Source organism: Melopsittacus undulatus, chromosome 5 (assembly GCF_012275295.1).
Source record: "Melopsittacus undulatus isolate bMelUnd1 chromosome 5, bMelUnd1.mat.Z, whole genome shotgun sequence".
In the NCBI taxonomy this organism is placed as follows: Eukaryota; Metazoa; Chordata; class Aves; order Psittaciformes; family Psittaculidae; genus Melopsittacus; species Melopsittacus undulatus.
In genome coordinates, this window is record NC_047531.1 from 3,855,852 (window position 1) to 3,877,623 (window position 21,772).

A 21,772-nucleotide genomic window follows, 5' to 3' on the forward strand; every position below is an offset into this window, starting at 1 on the left:
AGGTGTGGGTAGCTTAAAGTAGCTTTTAAAAGCCCAAAGAACCTGCTCATGTCAAGAACCTCATTGCAGCTGAGAAGGCCTGAACTAGTCAGCTGCTCTGCCTGTCTTCTAATGGGTAAATACATTAAATAAGCAGATGGAAAAGCTGTGTTTTCCTGCGTTTAGTTTGATACTTGCATTGATAAGGGCTTAAAGAAAACACCTTTTGGTTATTCCAGATATCCAGAGCTGAGGAGTTGCTAATGTAAATTGACAAAGGCCTTCTTGAGGAGAAGAAAGAGGAATCTTATTGAAATGTCTTAGGAATACAGGAGAAATGAATAGCAAGAAGCAGTCTATTTTTAGAGGCCAACAGAAGGAAAGTCCACCTCCAGGGAACGTATGGGTGTACATCATCTGTAGTCAAGTGGAATAGCCATGGAAAAATGCAGGTTCTTTGTTGCAGGAGTCCTTCAAGATGACATAGAAACTAAGCACAACCCTTCCCACCCGTTTGCCCTCTTTAGATAGACCAGCCTTGCAGTTTGACTTCATTGCTGCTAGAACAGTGATTTTTGAGACCTAATGTCATGTCACTTGTACTGAAGTTGAATAAAAATGCGTATTTTGGGTCCTACACTTGTATCTTCAGTAAAAATCCTTAAGCTTTTTGATAAATGACACTAAATATTTGATGTTTTTAGGAAGCAGAGCCCATCAATGGCTCACAAAGCACTTTGGTGGTGTGGTAACAGAGAGCTGATCCATCCCTCTCTTAATGCGGTTGAGGCAGATCCCTTCCTGAAGTCAGAGGGTGACAGGCACAGATGAGCAGCATTGGTCCCATGTCAGCTCCCTCCTAAACCCACTCCCCAGTGCTCAGGAGATAGAAGGGTGATAGAAGGAGGTGGAGAGGAATCCAGGCATTGGTCCAGCATGCATACTTATGATTCATAGTAACGTGAACCATTTCAGGCATGACCTAGATTGCATTTATTAGCTAGTTCTAAAATACAAGGTAAGATTTAGTAACCTTATTTATTTTTTCCCACAGTGGCTTAAAGAATGATTATAACAAAGAAACATTCACCTTGAAGCATAAAATTGATGAACAGATGTTCCCCTGTCGATTCATTAAGATAGGTAAATGCATTTTTTCAGCATTCTGAGTAGAAATTAATCTCTTCTTATACTTGTGCCGATCTTGGCACTTGTGACTTCATTGTACTCAGGCAAAGTATCCACAAGAGCTGTTCCATTTCGTGATCTTTTAGGCTGGTTAGTTTGGAACCTAGTGAAGGCCTGTTAATAAGAAATAACAGCTTCATAATATAGGTCCTGGGGAATGAAACTGGAATACAGTCATTGTCAGAAACAGAGTTGTTGAGTCAACTAGTTGCTGGAGAAGCTGTTTCTGTCTACTAGAAATTGCTATCTACAGCTTTAAATAAATCATTAAGTACTGGTATAAGTGTCAGCATTGGCAGCCCTGGAGTTTGAAAGCAGCTCTTACTCTCAGGCATTCTCCAAACACATAGAGTAACAGCAGAAGCCTTCCTTGTTCTCTTCCTGGTACTCTAATAGTTATGTCTAATCCCTGACTAAAGATGACATCTAGGGGCAAAGAAATGCTGTCTGGTGGAGCTAATGAAGGCAGGTTGCTGTGACCTGTGTTGGGAGCGGGTAGGGAGCTCTCTTCTTTGCTTCATGCAGGCCAGAGAGAACAAGAGCTTTACAGTGGCCATCAGTGGATTTAATCCAAGAATTTAGAGCATTTCAGCTGTTTGTAGCTTAATAAATTTATCTTGCCCTTCCTATACTGACATAGTAAAATGATGACTGGTTTTAAACTGGCTATTTAAGGTTAAAACTGGAGCAAAGAGGTAGCTGCTGAAAAATGAGATGTGTTGACTCATTTAGATGAATTGAGGAATGGTTTGAAGCTTTGAGTAATTCCTTTGCCAAGGCTTGGAGGATAGTGGCTGTGCAGGGGCTCCCCTCAGAGCCCTCTGCTCCTGTCTCTACATGGCTTTCTGCATCTCCTCTCATGTTTGCTTGTGGAATTGAAGGCTTCAGGCTGGGAATCAAGCAGTTGTGTTTGTGCCATGAACAGTGGTGTTTCCGTTCCTAGAAGAGTAGAGGAATCGGTTGTGCATTGGGCTTGTTTTTGGCTGTTACTTTTGGAAGCATCCATAGCACTTGGCTTTAGGAAACCTCAAGAGGTGCAGAGTAATAGAGTTAAGGTTGACTACAACAGGAAAGTCGATTTCTGGAGCTTTCTGCTTTAGGTTTTTAGGAAATGTTGTTTTTCACTGGCTAGAAACCAGCAAGTAGTTACTAGAGGGCTAAAGGGGTGGATGGAAAGATGGAAGGATTACCAGCTACTTGTCTGGATGTGTGTATCCTGTCCAGCAAAATGGGTTGTGATGTTATGAAGTGTTAGCAGCAAGTTGAAACATGTAAGGAAAGTGAAATGCTGCTTAATTTCTACTACTAGAGCTTTATTTTCTCTGACATGACATGAGTAATAGTAATAGTTACGTGGCTTGTTCTGTTGGGAAGTGGTTCCACACATGGCAGTAGGGATAGAGGCCAGGTTGGACAGGGCTCGGAGCAACCTGCTCTAGTGGAAGGTGTCCCTGCCCATGGCAGGGGGTTGGAACTGGGTGATCTGAAGGTCCTTTCCAACCCAAACCATTCTGTAATTCTATGATGTATATACATTAAACCCAAAAAAGATTTGTGTTTAACTGTCACTTGCTTACTAGTTATAATTTGAGATGACTTCTCCTTTCCAGTTATACCTATAGCCTGGTATTACTTGACTCTGTCTCCTCTGAAGAAATCCCTGTGCTAGGACAGAAATGAGAATCTCTTCCCTAATAAAAGCTTAACAGAGCCTCCAGCTGATGGGTACTGTGCTCCTGAAGCTCTGAGGGTGTTCTTTGCTGTGACACAACTGCAAATGCAGGTTACGAAATGGTGTTATTTTTCAGAGACACAGCTTGACTGTTTTGGGTTGGTTAGAATTTCCAAGCTCCTAGCCAAAGGAACTCACAATGTGCAACACCGTGCTATGTTCCTGCTAATGCTGCCAGGAAACAGGAGGCCAAAATCTGCCCTTTTGGCCTTGCAGAGACTGACATGGCTGAAGTTGCTGCTGTTAGTGAGGTTTGTGTATTTGGGGAGGCGTTATGGTGAGTTCTGCAGCGGCTTCCATCAGGTATTTGCTTTCTCATTTCACAGCTAAACATACTGTTAATAACAGAGCAGTGAGGTTGGTGTGGGGGGACAAGGCAGGAGGAACAAGACGTGAGAAAGCTCAATGGGGATCTGATGGTTCCCTCCAAGTGCCTGCCAGGAGGATGGAGCCAGGAGGGGCTGGGCTCTGCTCCCAAGGAACAAGGGATGGGACAAGAGGAAACGGCCTCAAGCTGCACCAGGGCAGGTTTAGATGGAGCTGAGGAACAATTCCTGCCCCACAGGGTGCTCAGGCGTTGGAACAGGCTGCCCAGGGCAGGGCTGCAGGCACCGTCCCTGCAAGTGTTCACACAGCGTGGAGACGAAGCCTTAGTGCCATGGGTTAGGGGTGGCCTTGGCAGGGCTGGGAATGGTTGGACTGGATGAGCTTAAAGGGCTTTTTCTTTCAAGATGTTTTCCAGCTCAGTTGATTCCATGATTCTATTATTTTATGGGTAAATGTGAGAGAGCAGAAAATACTTCCTGCTCCTACAAGTTCAGTTGTTCTCATAGCAGAAAAAGCTTCAGACTCATAGAAAGCAGAAGAAATAACTTCTCACTCTGTCAAGGCAAGACTTGCACTTCTTTGACTTAAATGAGTTCAGCTCCTGTTGCTGTGCAAGCTTTTGTCCTTCTTGACAAGGAACTTGTGCATTTCATGTCCCACCTCATCTAAGACCTTGGGAGGGGGAAGAAGATAACTTATCCAGACCAAATACTGAAGAATAATCATTTTAATGCCTTTAGGCTTTGTTTCTGGCTCTGCTTTCGTGGTTACTCAGAGTAAAGCTTTTTCTTTGTGCTGAGTCCTTGAAAGCACCAAGTGTTGTAAAGTCTGATTTGCCATGAAGGAACTTGAAGAACTGCTGGTGTAATTCTCATGCCAGTTTGTTACTAGCATGGGAGTTACTAACAAGGCTTTGAGATTTTGAAGCTTTAGTGTGATAGAAATGAGCCAGACTTTATTTATGGATGTTCCCAGTGTTTTTACACACATCATTTGTTTGTCTGTCTACTTCCTGGAGAGGAGGGACACAGAAATTACCTTGAGAGAGGTATTAGAAATGATTCTACCATGTTTAATGCCTCTGTTACTGATCTCTCTAGTACCTAGACTTGCTGTCCTTGCACCCAGGATCTTACATTGCTGTTACCTCCAAACAGCGCAGAAACAGAGATGAGATTTGTGTGTCACACTGACAAGTAATGTGTATCACGGTCTATGTGACTGTTGCCACTTCCTTGCTGCACTTACTGTCTCCTCCTCCCAGCTCTGAAAGGAGATGTGTCAAATGGACACCTCAGAAAGGGGCAGAGGAAAGGATGAGTTGAGCCTCCTTCCTGTAGCCTGGGAGTAGGGAGTAGCATCAGAAACAAGATGATCCAGCAAAACACTTGATCTTTCCTAACTGGTATAGAAACCACTCTGTAGTTTCCACCCTTCTGCTGTGTTGCTTTTCTTACTCCTATGGAGTATCTGTAAAAAGATCAGCTTCAGTTTTCTGTGCTTTACAGCACTGGGGAAGAACTTACTTTGTGTTCCCTGTGTAACTTAAGGACTATTTAAGGCCTTTCTTAAAGTGGGTAATCTCACAACAAAAATCTTGATGTTAAATCACTGTTGCTGGTGATTTGTTTCCTTAATGTGAACAGAACTGTTGAAAGCGCTGAGTTAACCAGTGAGAGAAGTGTTAGCAGGTTGATGGCTTTGCATTGTTACTGGTGATGATAACAGTGGTGGCAGCTGCCCAGGATTCTGGTGCGCATCCCCAGGATGTCTTTCATGTCGTGTTTGGTTACCAGGAAGGTGAATTGTGAAGTTTTCCTGGGAGAAGCTCATGTAAGTTCTGAGACTAACTGTTGAAAAGTAATCCCAACCTAGTATGGGTTAGAAGGGACCTTAAAGCTCATCCAGCTCCAACCCCTGCCACAGGCAGGGACCCCTTCCACTGGAGCAGCTGCTCCAAGCCCCTGTGTCCAACCTGGCCTTGAACACTGCCAGGGATGGGGCAGCCACAGCTTCTCTGGGCACCCTGTGCCAGCGCCTCAGCACCCTCACAGGGAACAGCTTCTGCCTAAGAGCTCAGCTCAATCTCCCCTGTTCTGGCAGGTTAAGGCCATTCCCCATGGCCTGTCTGTACATGCTCCTATAAAAAGCCCCTTTCCAGCTTTCTTGTTGGCCCCTTTAATCGCTGAAAGATGGACATTTCTTTGTCTTTCTCTGGAATACAGTGGGAAAGTGGTAATACTGAGCTTTAGTTTTTCACCCAGTAAACTCAGTGTTACGAAATTACCCTCAGGTTCACTATGAGGAAATTGATGGCCTTAGTCCATTTGAGGTGGTCTGTGGTTTGCTGCAGTGTTTTGATGCAATGAGCTGAAGGATAGACTTTGATTCTTTATATCTGACCAAATACCAACTTTAACTTCAATTTGGTCTTGGTCTGTATGTTCAGGCTGAAGACAGATCAAAGGTGTTACCCTTTCATGTGGTATTTTGTCAGCCTGCTGCCTTAATAGGTGGAATACCCCAGATTAAGCTGTTTTGTGGTATAAAGGTCCTTTATTGACAGCACTCATCTTGTGCAGGGGACAGAGCTAAGCAGGAAAGAGGTTTCTTGAGCAGAGCATCTGCCATATGAACAGCAGATAAGTGACTTCTGGCCGTTCTGACCAGTTCATTTCTCTCCTGGTTCCACACACATGCATCCACTGGGAATGCTCTGAAAGCATCTCACTCTGTGCTGAACAGTCAAGCAGAAAAGTGCTTGAACAGGATGATTTGAGAGCTCTAACATATGAAGTGCCTACTTAGGGGTAATAAAATCAGTTAAGAGTCCTATATTCAGAATCACTTTTCTAAGAATCTCTTCCCTTGATGACTGTTCCCAGAAGTTGTCATGAGTCTTTAGCAATAGGGTTGTAGAAAAACCCTTTAAAATAGAGAAAATCATGTGTTTGAACATATGCTTTGTGCCCAGACGCATTGCAGAAAGTCATAGATGTTGCTTGCTTGAAGTATAAATACTTAAGAACCTTGAAGAGCTGAGGAGCAACTTTGAGGGACATGTTGGGTTTTATTTCCTCAAGGAGTAGGTCAGAAAACCCCTTAATTCACCAAGTAAATCTCCGTTGTATTCCATGGCGGTTTGAAAGTCATAAGGAATTTCCCTGTTGTAAAAATAGCTTTGGTGGAAGGGAGGAGGTGGTGGATTCCACGCTGTTGCTGGGAACTCCTCATTCACCTCTAATACTATCTTTTCCTGTTTATCAGCTAGAAAGGAAACAGAAGTATCTGAAATGAAAGTACTTGATTTCGCTGCAGTTTGAGGGAGTTGGAGTTGCTTCCACAAGCAGAATCGAGTTCTAACCTGCAGCTTAATCAGTAAATGAGTGCAAGACTATAGGTACTCACAACAGAGGGGGAGAGAAGCTTTAGGTGAGAGGCTGCAGTGTGCGTTTCATGGGTCAGTTAATAGTGTTTGTTCCAGTGTGTAGATAAAACATGAGCCTAAAAGCTGCCCAGATTTAAGCTTTCTTTTAAGTAAAAAGAGGAGTAGATGTAGTTTCTAAATAGCAAACTGACAGTTTTCCCTCCCTCCCTCCTCCACAACTTGCAGATGTTACTAATTCTGTCCCATTGAAACTACCCAAGCTTCTTGTCTTCACCATTAGGGGAAATAATTGTTGCTGACAAATGGGGAAATAAATGTACTGTGAGGAGCAAATACTGTCGCTGGTGTGCTCGTGATTCCCATCCATGTCAAAGCTTGTTGCCTCTTTGAGCTGGTTTAAATGATAGGATTTTTGCTCTTTTCGCTTGAAGTGAGCTTCTGCTTTGCAATGATCTGCTGTGTTAATGCTGCTTGGCACAGGTTGCTTGAAATGACAGCTTGAACATGATGTATTTGGTAATTCTCCTCAGCTTGCTTAAAGGAGCTAGAATTTATGTCAAATCAGAAATACTGAGTTTTGTGTGTAACCTGTAAAATCATTCTGTTTGAAATAGTACTGTGTATGTAGCCTATGATGAGATTAACACAGTGGTGCTTTGATGTTTATGCATCCTTTTTTCTCCTTTTCCTCTCTTCTCCAGTTCCACTCTTATCCTGGGGACCTAGCTTCAATTTTAGTATCTGGTATGTTGAACTTAATGGCATTGATGATCCAGATGTGGTCCAGCCATGCCTCAACTGGTACAGCAAGGTAGGCCTCCATTTTAGATGCCTGTTTGAAGATGTGTACTCTGAGAATCTTGTGAAACTCCTTTTACTGGAATTACTTGACCTTTTCATTCCTTGGAATACCAGCTCTTGAAACAACAAACATGCGTCGTTGCAACTCAAACCACATGGCTGAGTTTTTGACTCAGAGTGAATGCTGTTGGGTTGTATCTGCTTATTCCCTTAAACCCAACAAAACACCCCAAAACCACCACCAAAAATCCCTACATCCCCCCTGCTATGCAGACATCACAAGAAAGACAAAAGATTGAGTCAAAAGGTTCAGTGTGGGTAAAACAGCACTTGTATTGGAAGGGAAATGGATGTTAGCAAACCCACATTCCATTTCTCCCTCTTCTTGCCTTTTCATTACTCATTCTTTTACCATACCAGCCCTTCTGTAGAGCCTAGAGCCTCTTGGATCCCATATGCACCTTTTGTTACAGGGTATAAAAACGAGCTTGTTCTAAAGAGAATCACTTGATGTCTTCCCCATTGCTGCTCCTTGTACTTCCAGTGTTTCCCTCTTAGTGTCTTCTTGCTGAATACCCTGGAACAGAGGGGATCTGATGCCACTGGCCTGTGGGATGAGCTGATTTATGCCATTTGTCACTTTGATAGACAGAAAGTTCAAAGGGTTCTAAACATGAGTTGTATAAACTGTATGTAACTGAGTACAACAGATGCCTCTCCTGTGGGAGGGAAGTGCACATTGACAGCCAGAATTCATTTTGTTGTTGCTTTTTATGCATAGATTTTTGTGGACCAGTGTAATGAAATTCATACTGTGTTGCAGAGATTGCCTTCCCAGTTAGAGTAATAGTGAGGAGTGGAGCAGTGTCTCTCTGCCTCCAGAAAGAAGAGCTTAAAAGGGGCTAAAGATTGTGCCTTGTAGTACTGGGACTCCCTCACCAGTTACAGTGCTGCCAGTATGTTAAAGAAACCCTGTGGCCTCTGCTGCTCATAACAGCATCACAAGCTGCTTCACAGAGGACCTAAAACCACCCCTGACAGCCTCAGTGGAAGTTGTAGCTGCTTTATGTTTAAGGTGATACTGATGGTCCTTAGTCTTCTGGTTGCTGATGTCCAGTTCTGAAAGGTCCAGTTGCTGATGGTTTTCTGTGCTTTTTTCTGCTGCCTCTGTGCATGGTGGTGTCTCTGGTGTTTTGGACCAGATGCTGCAACCAGGAAGCTCTGATTTTTGGTGTTGTTGGGTTTTGCTCAGAAACCATCTGGTGATGATGATATCACCATCTGGTTTGTTCCCTCTTATCCCATGGAATTGACACTTCTTGTGGTCAGCATATATGAAGTGACAGCTTCTTCAAGCGGTGCCAGCATTGTTCTTCTGAAGCTTTGAGCCCTAAAGCAGCAAGGCAGAGACTTAGTCATGATTGTTTGGGCTGTACTAGAATCAGTTGCCAAGTTTTTGACGGTGAGAGCATGTCTCAGTGGTGTTCTCTTCTCTCACAGCCCTGAGAGGCCACTGTTGCTGGATCCACATAGGGAGGATCTGTGTTGACCTGTATTTGGGGAAAGGTTGACCTGTTTCTTCCACTTTTTGGAAGTCTCAAAAGCTTTGAAATCCAGTATTCCTTTACTGCCTAAGACATCAGACGGGAATAAGGTGCTATGTGAAGTTGCCCATCCTTCTTGTGTGTGCTTTAACCAACAAAACACTCCCTTTAAGAAGGGAGTAGAGTTGGGGATAACAGCTATGGACTCAAAGCAGCAAGCACACTCCTCATTCTCTAGGGCTCCCCTACTCCATTCCCTCCCTGCTGCTTTCCCCTTGCTGTCTAGCTCAGCCTACTGCCTCCTAAAGCCTCACCACTCTGCTTTTACTAAGAGTGGGTATACTTTAGCAATGAAATGGCAGTTAAGAAATGGCTATCACTTTGATACTGAACACTTAAATATTTCTACTAGTGTATTTGACAGTGTTAATATCTTAGTCTCATGTTCTCATTACATTTTTAACCATAGGAATTATTTACAGCTTCAAATCAAAGCTATTATTTGGGTTGTCATCTCTGACAGCGTTTAAAAAGGAGCTTTTTTTTACACTTTTTGTACACCTTTTTGCATTAAAATAAGCTTTTTACATTCAACTTCTGAAGTATTACTCTGCTGTCACTGAAATAGAAACTTTAATATTGCATTGAGTGGCCAACCTGCACCCAACAGTCATTTTGTGTTTTATAAACCCACTCTGTCAATCATGAGAGACTCAGTGGAAATACGCCAAGACTTGAGTTTTGTCTCATATCTAAACTGAAGGAGCTGAAATGCAGAAGCTGGTTATTCCTGGTGTGCAGCAAATCCTTCTGCTTTCTATCCCTTTGAGCAGCAAAGAATCAGGTGGTTTTGGCCTGGAATGATGTGAACTTCTGCTTAAAGACAGTGTCTAAAAGTATCTCTTAAGAAGGAAAAAGAAGTTGTTGTTTTCCAGTTGTGCTGCAAAACTCTGCTTTAGCTTTAGTATTCCTTTGCCACAGTCTTGCATTTTTATCAGTGCATGTCCTTGGCCTTTTTCATGTGGGCTGGGAGCTGCTTATCTAAAAATGCATAGTTCTGACTATTTGCAGCTGTGAAATACTGATGGATTAAGACCTAAAAATACAGCACATGGCCGTGTTTCTTTTTAGCTGCTTTAGTGTATGAGGTTCCTGCTATTCAGACCACTGATTTTTGGTGCATGTCAGTGTTAGTTCCAGGTTTTCAGGAAGATGGCATTTGTTTAAATACCATAAACTTCACTTGGAGCAGTGGGGTCTGTTTAGGAGCAAAATCTTGTATCTTCATTAGTTTTATAGATGCTTAAAGTTACATTTGCTTTTTACCGCAGTCGATGTGCGTTACAGATGGAATTGGGATTATTTATCTTCATGTCCTGCTTAAACCATGACACTTTAATGCTTTAGCATTTAGGTTTGAGGAGCCTGTGTAAAATAAGTGGCTCTGCTCCTTATCAGCTTAAAAATCTGTTACTTAAAGTTAGCAGCTTTGAAAACACAGTGGATGTTTGGTGTGTTAAAGCACAAGCCGCTGCTCTTACACAGTTCCCTCTCACGTTTCTGTGCCTGGATGTTTGACCCAGTGTGGGTTTCTCACCCCTTCCCATAGCTGAGTGGGAAAGGGGCAGCTTTGAAGCATCCGTGGTATGAAAGCAAGGGTATGAAAGCTTCAAGATGCAGGGCGAATATAAGGGAGGTAAGGCTTTGGCGTGCCCATCAGTCGGTGCTGCCGTTGGATCGAAAGCCACAGGATTTGAGGGCAGGAGCACTGGTCATTCCAAGTATTCCTGTTCCTCGTGTTTGGCTTTTTCTTTCTTCTGCTTCTAGAAAAGCTGTGACCTACTTTTCCAAATTATTTTGTTATGTAAGAGTCATACAATCAACTTACGTAACACCGAGAGCAAAGGCTTTTTCCTGCCCTGCGCTTTGTGTAGGCCTTGAGCAGTGGATGGTGGGGAAGTGATGGTCACTCCAGAGATCTGGGGCACTCTGGCTCTCCCTTCTTCTACTTATTAAATGGGATGATACCACCTTGTACAACTTCTGTACACTGTTGGCAAGTAAATCCCTGCAGAGCTTATGTCTTTCACACAGCGTTCCTCTAAGCTTGTGAGCCATTTATGAGCAGCATCTGTAAGCTTCTGTCTCCAGGCATGTTCCCAGGTACAGTGGTGGTAAAAGACAAATCTACATGTCTCATAGGTTTTCTTGTGTTCCAGTAGTACCGTGAACAGGAAGCCATTCGCCTTTGCCTAAAGCATTTTCGTCAGCACAACTACACGGAGGCTTTCGAGTCGCTGCAGAAGAAAACCAAGATTGCTCTGGAGCACCCCATGTTGACAGACCTGCACGACAAGCTGGTGCTGAAAGGAGACTTCGATGCTTGTGAAGAGCTCATAGAGAAAGCTGTGAATGGTAAGAGAACCAGAGGGGTCTGGTATGTCAATTAGAAAAAGCATTGAGATGTTACTGCTTTGAATGGGGATGGACTGCATGTCGTAATGAAGAAGGGGTGGACTTCTTCACCCTTAGGAGTAAGATGCACTCTTAGGAGGATGTCCCTTTCCATGGCAGGGGATTTGGAACCTGATGCTCTCTAAGATTCCCTGTAACCCAAACCATTCTATGATTAGTAGTAAAGTCCATGTGCTGTTTCATCTCTAGCGTGGTGTCCTGTCAGCTTTTGGACTTGTGAGTACGTGTACGATGAAGGCTAAAAACTCAGCCAGTGAAATGTCTCATTGCTGCTACTTTTGGAGTCTCTTTTCCTGAGATGACAACATGGTGCACTTGAGGTGAAGATAAGCTCTTCATGTAAGTGTATGGCAAGCTGAAGGAGGGCCTAACTGTCACAAAAGTCACTGGAGTGGTGAGCAGGGAAGTGTAAGACTTCTCACTAGTGATCTGTGCCATAGTTTCTGGTTAGGGCTTACAACCTAGTTGGTGTGTCAGCAGTTTTCAGTGTTTGGATGAGAGTGCTGCCTTTGCTTATGTGGAAAACAGTCCTTGGAGAACGGTGTAGTTGTTACAGTGACTGGAGGCAGAGCTTGTTTTCCCTGCAGAGCAGGAGCTTGGCAGCAGTTTTCATTGGAACATCTATTAATTTTTTACTTGGAAACCTTCGGCTTGGAAGCACTGTGTGTAAACACCTCTCAGCTCCTAAAATGGGGGATATGGACTTTCTGTTGGTGGAATGGGATAGAGAAAGAGGTGGGCTGTTGCACTCAAGTGTTTCCCAAGAGCGGCGCAGTGGTTTTGGATCTCGGTCTGATAGAACAGAGGTGCTCTTGGCTATGGTGCAGTTGCTCTTTGTAGTATGAGGAGAGAACTTTGTGTCTGATGCTACTGGAGCTAGGGGCTTAGTGGACCAATTCCATGGATGTCTGGCACCAGAGATGTTTCTTCTAATTCTGGGCTAATCAGTCATTTTGTGATACCTTTTGGGTAAATACCAACATAGGTGCTCGACTCCATCAGTGTGGCTTGTATCACTGAAGCTGGAAGTGGTTCTTGATATCTGATAGAAATGACAGCCTGACATTGTCTGCTGTGAAAATCCACTCTCTTCTTTTGAATAAGCCCCATCCCTGGCAGTGCTCAAGGCCAGGTTGGACACAGGGGCTTGGAGCAGCTGCTCCAGTGGAAGGTGTCCCTGCCTGTGGCAGGGGTTTGGAACTGGTTTAGTGTTAAAGTCCCTTCTAACACAAATCATTCTGTGATACTGTGAATAAGCTATTCCACTAGGAATAGCTCCAATGTCATGGAGTTTACTGCAACAGGTCATTGAAACCTGCAGTTAATGGCTTTCTACAGCTTTTGGCCCAAGGTTTCTTGAAGCTATAGACAAAACAGCTGAGCTCTGCCTTGCCCTGAGCTCCCTGAGCAGCTACAAGCCTTGAGACAGAGAGCTGCCAGCATTCATCCTGCCCTCCTGAGACAGCGCAGCGGTGTCGGCTGGGCCGACAGCGTGAGCAGCTTCCTGCAATGCAGCGGCTTTTTGGAGCTGGCAGCCTCCTCCCGAGGCTTGCAGGATGGGAAAGGAGCAGGGAGGGAGGGCTGCTCCTGCCTCTGCAGTGGTTCCCAAAGACAGGACTGCCTGGGGGGAGCTGATGAGCCCACCATGAGGCAGGATCTGCTGCGAGGCAGAGCAGTACCGTGTGCTGATGGAGATGATTTTATCAATGTCTGCTGCCTTGGTTGGGGCTTAATCTTGTCAGTGCCTAGAGGCTGTCCTCTTTCTATTTCAGTGCAGGCTGTAGTAGACACTGTTTCTTTAATGAAATGGCACTAGACGCATGCTGAAAAGGTTCCCTTAAAAATGGGCTTTTTATTTCCTTGGTCACTAATGAAGTGCATGTTTGTGCCCTGATTTTTTTGTGCTGTTGCATGTTAATTTCTTTTATTACTCAATATTTTACATGTGGCATTTATTCTATCCAGCAGTTTTCCCCTAGGATTTGAGGTGTTTGTTTCCCATTCTGTGTTGGGAGTGGGATTGCTGTCTGCAGTACTCAGCTTTTCCATGTGTGGAAGTGCTGGCAAAGGACTTGGCAGGTAGAAAACCTCCTGCAGTGTAAGGTGTCCCTGCCTGTGACAGGGGTTTGGAACTGAGTGAGCTGTAAGGTCCCTTCCAGTCCAACCCAGTCTAGAATTCCATGATTCCTAACAACAGACCGTGGATAATGCAGCAGGAAAGACTTCAGGTGGCATCATTATGTGTTGTCACTGCTTTTGAGGGACAGAATAATATGCATGAGGATGTTTATGTGGCTTCCTTTTAATGTGGCACTGGGCTGACTGAAGTTAAAGGTCAGTGCATGCATCTGCTGGTTGGTCATCCTCAATGATTCTTGCTTGTGGTTGAATACATGAACCTTCCCCCAGCCTCCTGCAAGTCTTTATACTGACTTCAGCTCTTGTACCCATTTATAGCTCTGTTGCCTCCCAGAAGCCTTTGGAGGGAAGTGCCATCTATCCTGTGATACCAAAGCTGTATCCCATGTGTTTGCTCCAAGTTGACACAACTGCAGGTTTAAGTAACTGGGTCGATCCTGCCCTTCCTCAGGACAGTGTGTCCCCTGTCCTCTCACTTGCTGGCACCAGTGCTTTTGCTGCCACGTGGCAAACCACGTCAGGGAGCTGAGCTATTGTGGGGGAGAAGACAGGACAAGCCTCTTCTGATGGCCACAGACCCCCTCAAGCTGCAGCTGGAATAGATTGAAGCTGTACAAGGGGACGGTTGAATGCAGCTGGTATTAACAGCTGGATCCTTCTGCTTGGTAGGGTGAGAATAGATGTTTTCAGCCTTCAACATAGCTTCTACAGTATTGCTACCATCTGCTCCCTGTGGTCCTCCATGGTTAGCTGTCCTGCAGTTCTGCATCTCTCCAGCTCAGCACCCAGCATTTCACTGTTCTGCTGTCTTAGCATCTCCGTAGCTTGCTGCTTAGTCTCTAAGGTGTGGGTGTTCTTACGACTGAGCTCCTCTCTGATGTGCTGTTTTCCCAGATTAACTTTAATCCTGTGTACGGTCCGTGTGGTGCAGTTGAAGCGTGGAGTGAATTGCGATATACATACCCTGATAGGATCCCTGCAAGCATTCAGTGAGTGAACTCTCCTGTGACACACAGGACATGAGTATGTGAACTCGTGACTTCTTGCTGGTCGCAGTTCTCCTTGCCTTAAAGAAACACAAGTGCAGTGAGATTGACAGGGATCCTGCACACGCACTTCACCCTAACCCATCTCTAGAGGCTGCTGTTTGCAGCCGTGGGTATCCACGCAGTGAGATGCGCTGCATCTCTTCACGGGCTATTTCCGTAGGCTTAGTCATGGAGAAAAAGAGTAGGTGGTCAAGAATTAGTGCTAAGCAGAGAGCTAACTCCTGTTCTTTTGCATTGCTAATGCTGAACGCTGTCTTCCACCTCACAGCACCAGATGATTTCTTTTGAGCGCTCGGTGGCAGGCAGCCACGCTCTTCCCGCAGATTCTTTTGACTTGTGCATTGCACTCAGAAAATGGGCAAATGGAAACTCTGGCAGCTGCCTGACTTCGTCTCAAAGAGAGAAAGGTTCCCTAAATCTCAGCTGCTTCGCAGGCTCGCTTTGAATGCTGCACATTTGGATTCATTCCTGTAGCTTTCAGATAGCCTTATATTATTGAAGGGGGGGGGGAAATGTGCTTAATATTCCTCCAAGAGGGGAGGTGGAGTGCAAATGATTCAGTTGAGCTGTTTGCAGCTCCTGTAGACATTGAAAGCTGCTTGAAATGGGTTGCAGATCTGCTGGTTTCGTATTAGTATTCTAGGGACTGAGGTGTTGCTTCTGGCAGGTCTCCTGTCACTGTGTGATATGTGTTTATCTGTTGACACATCAGCCCCATATGACAAGTAAGAGGTGGTGATGCACAGCCTGTGGGCCCGAATGTCTCCAGAAACTTAGGATGCACACACAGGAACAGTTGTATTCTCCTGGAATAGCTCTAGACAGACACACATGCCTTCTGGTATCTGAAGGAGGCCTACAAGGATGCTGGAGAGGGACTCTTCATCAGAGACTGTAGTGATAGGACAAGGGGTAATGTGTTGAAACTGAAACAGGGGAAGTTCAGGTTAGATATAAGCAAGAAGCTGTTCCCTATGAGGGTGCTGAGGTGCTGGCACAGGGTGCCCAGAGAAGCTGTGGCTGCCCCATCCGTGGCAGTGTTCAAGGCCAGGTTGGACACAGGGGCCTGGAGCAACCTGGTCTATTGTGAGGCTGCCCATGGCAGATGGTTGGAACTGGATGATCTTAGGGTCTTTTGCAATCCAAACCATTCTATGATTCTTTATATAAAATAAGCTATATATATGCCTTAATTGTACTATTAAATATGGTTGGATTCAGTTCTGAGAAAGTGTGGATGCTGGGTTCTTGCTCAGTAGTACTGGAATACATGGAAGGGAAAGGCTTTGCCAGTGGACTCAACACCAAGTAGATGGCAGAGTTTGTGTCGAAGCAGCGTGTCTTGTGGGTATTTGAGAGCAAACCTTATTTCTGCTAAACAGAAAGTGCATGGGAATAGTACAGCTTTGAGGCTGGAAAACCTGTGTGTATTTCCTTGTTGCTCCCACGCCTTGAGGAGTCATTGAGTGATGGCTGGGGTTTTAGTTGGTGTCAGGTTTGTTTTCTGCTTCAGGTTTTCTGTAGAAGGAGCTTGGTGACTGCAGAAACCCTCGATCTCTTTGGGGTTTTGGGTGCTTTTCTTTGATTCTAGGAATGTCTCAAACCCCAGCACCCAGAATTTAAGGGCTCCGTGCCCACTTGAAAGTGTTGGCAGTGAATAGATTTTAGGGATCCTATCTAGAGATGTATGTTGTCTAGAAAGAACCTTAATACAGCTTTTACTTGTTCCTGAATGGCTTCAACAAAATACATTTGTCTGTGTTGTTTATCCTTATCCTGTCAGGGTAACCTGTAATTCCCAGACAGAACCAAGGCTTTGGTTATCAGGGAGGTGGAATTTACTGAGCTTTAACCACTGTGAACTCGATGTTGTTACGTCCAAAACGCGTCACAACTCGCTGTGAATGGCTTGAAAATAGCACTGAAGAAAAGTACTGGTTTTGGCTGGGAGTTTGGAGGGTAAACACCAGGACAATGAAATGAGAGCAAAGGAAAAGGCTTCCTTTAAAAGCTTCCACTTAATGCCTGCTTTTCTGTAGGAGCCTTGAGATCTCTTCATTGGGAAGAGCTTGACAAACCTGAGCAGGCCCAGGTCATCAGTGCCTCCAAAGCAGAAGCTTTGGAGACCTTTTGGTCTGCAGTGTTATCCTGGCAAGAAACATAAGTAGTTTGCTAGGATAGGGCTGCCATCGGATGCAGGATCCACCTAGAAATCCGCCTTCATTTCCCTGGTGGTGATTCAGCTTCCAAAACAAGCTGCTGCTGGTTTGCAGTGCGAGTAGAATGGACGTGGAACTGCTCCCAGCAGAAAGAAACATTTCTGGGAAGCAAGCTGGAGTATTTCCAAACCAATGTCCCATGGAAGACAAGAAGCATTATTAAGAGACTTGAAAGCACAGTAGGGGAGAAGTGTCATATCTTGACAAGTGCAGGCTGTGGGTGTGGAGCATGAGAGAGAGGTTAAATCACCCTTTCACATGGTCTGGGGTGTAATTCATCCCTTTGAGCTATTTATGTCTGGTTATCTGTTAGCTGCCATAGGGATAAATACAGTTTTGCATTCTGTCTTGAAGACAACTGATAGTCAAAAGGCTGAATTTCTGTCCAGGTCTGTGGTTAGAAAAACCTGCCTGAGTCATAGAATCATAGGATGGTTGGGGTTGAAGGGACCTTAAAGCTCCTCCAGTTCCAACCCCCTGCCACGGGCAGGGACCCCTTCCACTGGAGCAGCTGCTCCAAGCCCCTGTGTCCAACCTGGCCTTGAGCACTGCCAGGGATGGGGCAGTCACAGCTTCTCTGGGCACCCTGTGCCAGCGCCTCAGCACCCTCACAGGGAACAGCTTTTCCTTATATCCAGCCTGAACTTCCTCAAGTATGGAATTTCTTATAGCTCATGCATTTGATCTGTTGAAAGTTGGCTTTTCTGCATCAGAATTCACAAACTCTCAAGCTTAAAACATCTCATGTCTAGTTCCAACTTGGCAGATGCTGGAGAAGTGGGAGTTTGGAACCCTCCTCTTGCAACCAAAATAAACCACTTTCCTACCTACATTGAACAGACCTTTGGCTTCCCTCAGTTACCTTGTGCTGGGAGAAAGATGCTTTTGGCTCTAAGGCAGGTGAAAGAAAAACTGCTTGAATGCACAAAGCTGAGTTTAGCAAAGTTGAAAGCAGTTTTGTGTTTTAACACCAAATTCAGCACCTTTCAGGAGCTCTTGAGTGCCGTTCTTTTCCTATTAGAAGCTCTCTAAATAGAGGATTCATCTTCTCCCAGCAAACACTTGCTGGCTTGGGTTTGAATTAAAACCTGGATTTCGGTTATGGCAAACTCCAGGGTGCCAAGAAAACGCTTGAAAATATGATCTGAACATTGTGTTTGTGCTTAATAAAGATTTTTTTACCTTTTAGTAAATAAATAGGGATGTGTGCAGGGAGGATTATTCCTTTTCTGTCTGCCTCCCAAGAGATTTTCTATAAATAAATAGAGGCATTGGTAATCTGTTAAATCGTTCCCTCAAAGCCACAGTTCCTGGAGTCGGAAGAACTACAACGTATTAGATGCAGTTTGGTAACTTCTGTTTTCCTTTCTCTGCTCTGGAAGGCAAAACTGATTCCTGAGCAAGTTTGCAGGGTAGTGTTCTGCCACAGAGCATGGCCGTTGTGGTCTTGCTCTGGTCTTGGACAGTGTGACCTGTCGGGTGTTAGGTGATGAAGGACCCCTGATTGCATCCTCCATCAGAGCAGTGTATGTGCAATGTACTGTTTCAGTACAGAACAGTGTGAGTCTGTCATTTGAGTCCTCAATCTGCCTGTGGTAGTTGAACTGGGTGTCTGAACTCCCCTTTTTTCCAGGTAATGCATAAATGTGGAATAAATGTTTATTGTAGGCTTATAGAATGGTTTGGGTGGAAGGGACCTTAAAGCTCATCCAGTTCCAACCCCTGCCACAGGCAGGGAACCCTTCCTCTGGAGCAGCTGCTCCAAGCCCCTGTGTCCAACCTGGCCTTGAACACTGCCAGGGATGGGGCAGCCACAGCTTCTCTGGGCACCCTGTCCCAGCGCCTCAGCACCCTCACAGGGAAGAAATTCTTCCTTACATATAACCTAAATTTCCCCTCTTTCAGCTTAAAGCCATGAAGAACTTGTGTCTGGAGGTTGTGGGGTGGTTTTGGATGGTATATAGCCACTGGGCAAGAGGCTGGCCATTAGTGGTCTAATAGTTTGTTGTCCTGCAGGAACATAAGGTAGGTTTAGTGGAGACCTTTGGAGAACAATAGCAACAAGTTCCCCAAACAAAGCCCTTCCCAGACTGAAGAGCAGCCCCAGAGAACGTGGGTGCTATGAATCTCCTTCTAAAGGATTAACATTGATGTGATATTCTGGTAACATGTCACTAGAATTAGGAGCTGCCTCTTGATGCTGTGGAGATGAAATGTGGTAGGTGTACAGAAGGAGAGAGACAGGAGAGCTTGGATAGTGGTGGAGTTACTGTTGTGTACAGGGATGCTGCACTTGGTGTATCTGCCCACTGACCTAATGCATCTTCTGCTACATCTCTTGCTTAAGTCTGAAGGGAATGTAAACTGTTAGTTTGTTTCTCATCCAGGGCTTGGTTGTCCCATATCATAGCGTTTAAACAATCTACTTTGCTGCCCTTTTCTTAGCTGAAGCTCCAGAGATGCTGCCTGACCTAGTTTTAACTTAACATGTACTCAAATGGTTGAATTTTACATGCACTGGCAACTTTCCTTGTGCTTAAATAAAGGGGAGGGATTCTGTTCTTCATTAAATACACTGCACAGGAGTTATATCAACAATTGGCATAACCTGGCAGGCAAAGGGAGGAGTAGTTTTTATTGTAGTGCTTACATATTTAGATCAGTAACAAGCTTAACAAACTAACTGATATAGAGAGAGAATTTACTTCAAAGGAAGGGTTTGGTGTAGTGTTCTGGGTTCAGTTAGGCTGAAGTTACCTGCATTAGAAGTGACTGCTATAATGGAAGTATAAATCGTAGAATCACAGAATGGTTTGGGTTGGAAAAGACCTTAAGATCATCCAGTTCCAGCCCCCTGCCATGGACAAGGACCCCTTCCACTGGAGCAGCTGCTCCAAGCCCCTGTGTCCAACCTGGCCTTGAGCACTGCCAGGGATGGGGCAGCCACAGCTTCTCTGGGCACCCTGTGCCAGTGCCTCAGCACCCTCACAGGGAAGAGCTTCTGCCTTATCTCCAACCTGAACTTCCCCTGTTTCAGTTTGAACCCACCACCCCTTGTCCTGTGACTGTAGCCCCTGATGAAGAGCCCCTCTCCAGCATCCTGGTAGCCCCCTTCAGACACTGGAAGCTGCTCTGAGGTCTCCACACAGCCTTCTCCTCTCCAGGCTGAACAGCCCCAACTTCATAAACTGTTCACACAGCATAACTTCTGTTTTGCAGATGGCTTATTCAATCAATACATCAGTCAACAGGAATACAAACCTCGCTGGGGGCAGATCATACCCAAAAGCACCAAAGGTAAGGACTTCTCTTAAGAAATAACTCACACGTTGCCAGTTCTGTCTTGTCCCTTTGAGGATGTTGAGTAAGAAAATAAGGCAAGAAAACCTCCTTTAGGACAGAGAATGGTTTCCTCTATAAAAAACTTGCATTTCTCTGCAAAGTTGGTGGAATGCAGCCTGGTTTCCGGTTGAATAAGGAACTCTACAGGAGCAGTAGCTGTAAATTCAAGGATAGCTAATCAGTTCAGAATCTAATCTCAGAATATAGGTTAAGCATGAGAGCAGTTACCTGTGTGACTGGATTGAACACGTGGAGTCAACTTGAATGTACAGCAAAGAGTGGCAAATAAATGCATATCTTAAGTGGGAGTATTTAAAATTGGATGCATCTTTGAAGTCTCAGTTTGTTACACAGTGATTTCCAAACTGCAGGATCTCTTTCCATTGTGTTTTGCCTTGGAAAATAGCAATGGGAAGAGGAAATTCCTAGCAGCAGCCTTGAGTACAGTAATGTTTGTCATAGAGCACATGTAGGATTCCAGGTGTGACAGTACTCAAACCTCTTGGGAAGGGTTATCTATGAGTGCCAACAGAATGTGGGTTATCTTTCTAATTCTGCTTCCCATAGATGACACCTGTCCTGAATGCTTAAGATAAGTTGGAAAGCTGCTTGAATGGGATAGTTGGAATTCCCTTCTATGTGAGAATAAGTCATTAGCTCAGAGCTGTATCTACACTATTACCTCTTTGCTGCCATCTGTGGTACATGCCCTGTCATTTGAGTGTCTGGTCTCACTGCTCAGCCTCAGGCAGCTCTCAGCTGGGGAGAAATGGAAGGAGAGCAAAAGGTTGTCTGTGTCCTCACAGCTGGAGAGCAGCAAAGGTAGCTCAGACCTCATTTGTGCAGACTTGCATGCTTCAGGAGCTCTCAGGCTCCTTTCCAAGGCTCTCAGAATCACAGCAGAGCACTGGCTTTACTTTAGCTCACCATACTATCAGTCACCAGGTAATTCAGTATAAAGATCCACAGTTTTATTAGTGCTCAGAAGAATTTTCCCTGGGAAAAGTGTTGTGCTCATGCTTAAAGAATGGTGAGTTATTAAGTTACTCAGCTTCCTTCTATATAGTATTTAGGCCATATGTGAGGTTGTATCTTTGATTTTCAAGTCTTCTTATGGCAAACTCCCTTCTTTGTTTGTTAAAGGTGATGGAGAAGACAGCCGACCAGGGATGAGAGGTGGCCATCAGATGGTTATAGATGTTCAGACAGGTGAGTGGTTGTTACATTGCTTATTTAATCAGCCATTTTTCATATAAATAGACAAATATGTTTTTCTTTGGAGACTGTTTTAACTTCAAGTTCTGAGGAAAACCAAAAGGACTTCCTAATAACTGGATGAAATCCTCTGCGTTCCCTCTGGAGCTATACTCCAAGTGCCATTCCCACCCCCCTTCTTCTTATTAGTTCTCTGTTACACCTTAGTCATTGTCTTGACTTAACCAAGAAACCAAGAACAATTGGGTTTAATTTTCTGTCCCTCCTACCCTCTTCGAGCAAGAGCTTAAACAAGAGAAGAGGAAATAGGGACAATGATTTCCTTTATCTGCTGCGTACTATGCTCTCTGAAATAATGCTCAACAATAGATCCA

The 21,772-nt window shown here is 44.6% G+C and overlaps 1 protein-coding gene across 3 annotated transcripts in view; it reads left to right on the forward strand.

The window, feature by feature from the left end:
- Positions 1–21,772, forward strand: part of MKLN1 (muskelin 1) — a 104,712-nt gene that overhangs the window by 24,974 nt on the left and 57,966 nt on the right. For 2 of the 3 annotated variants that reach the window (XM_034063148.1, XM_031053852.2), the window contains exons 4-8: positions 1,034–1,122; positions 7,316–7,425; positions 11,182–11,374; positions 20,061–20,138; positions 21,327–21,392. In XM_034063148.1, the coding sequence (XP_033919039.1) occupies positions 1,034–1,122; positions 7,316–7,425; positions 11,182–11,374; positions 20,061–20,138; positions 21,327–21,392 (536 nt within the window). Of the gene's footprint in view, positions 1–1,033; positions 1,123–7,315; positions 7,426–11,178; positions 11,375–20,060; positions 20,139–21,326; positions 21,393–21,772 lie in introns of those variants that run through there. The other variant, XM_031053854.2, reaches the window with a different exon arrangement.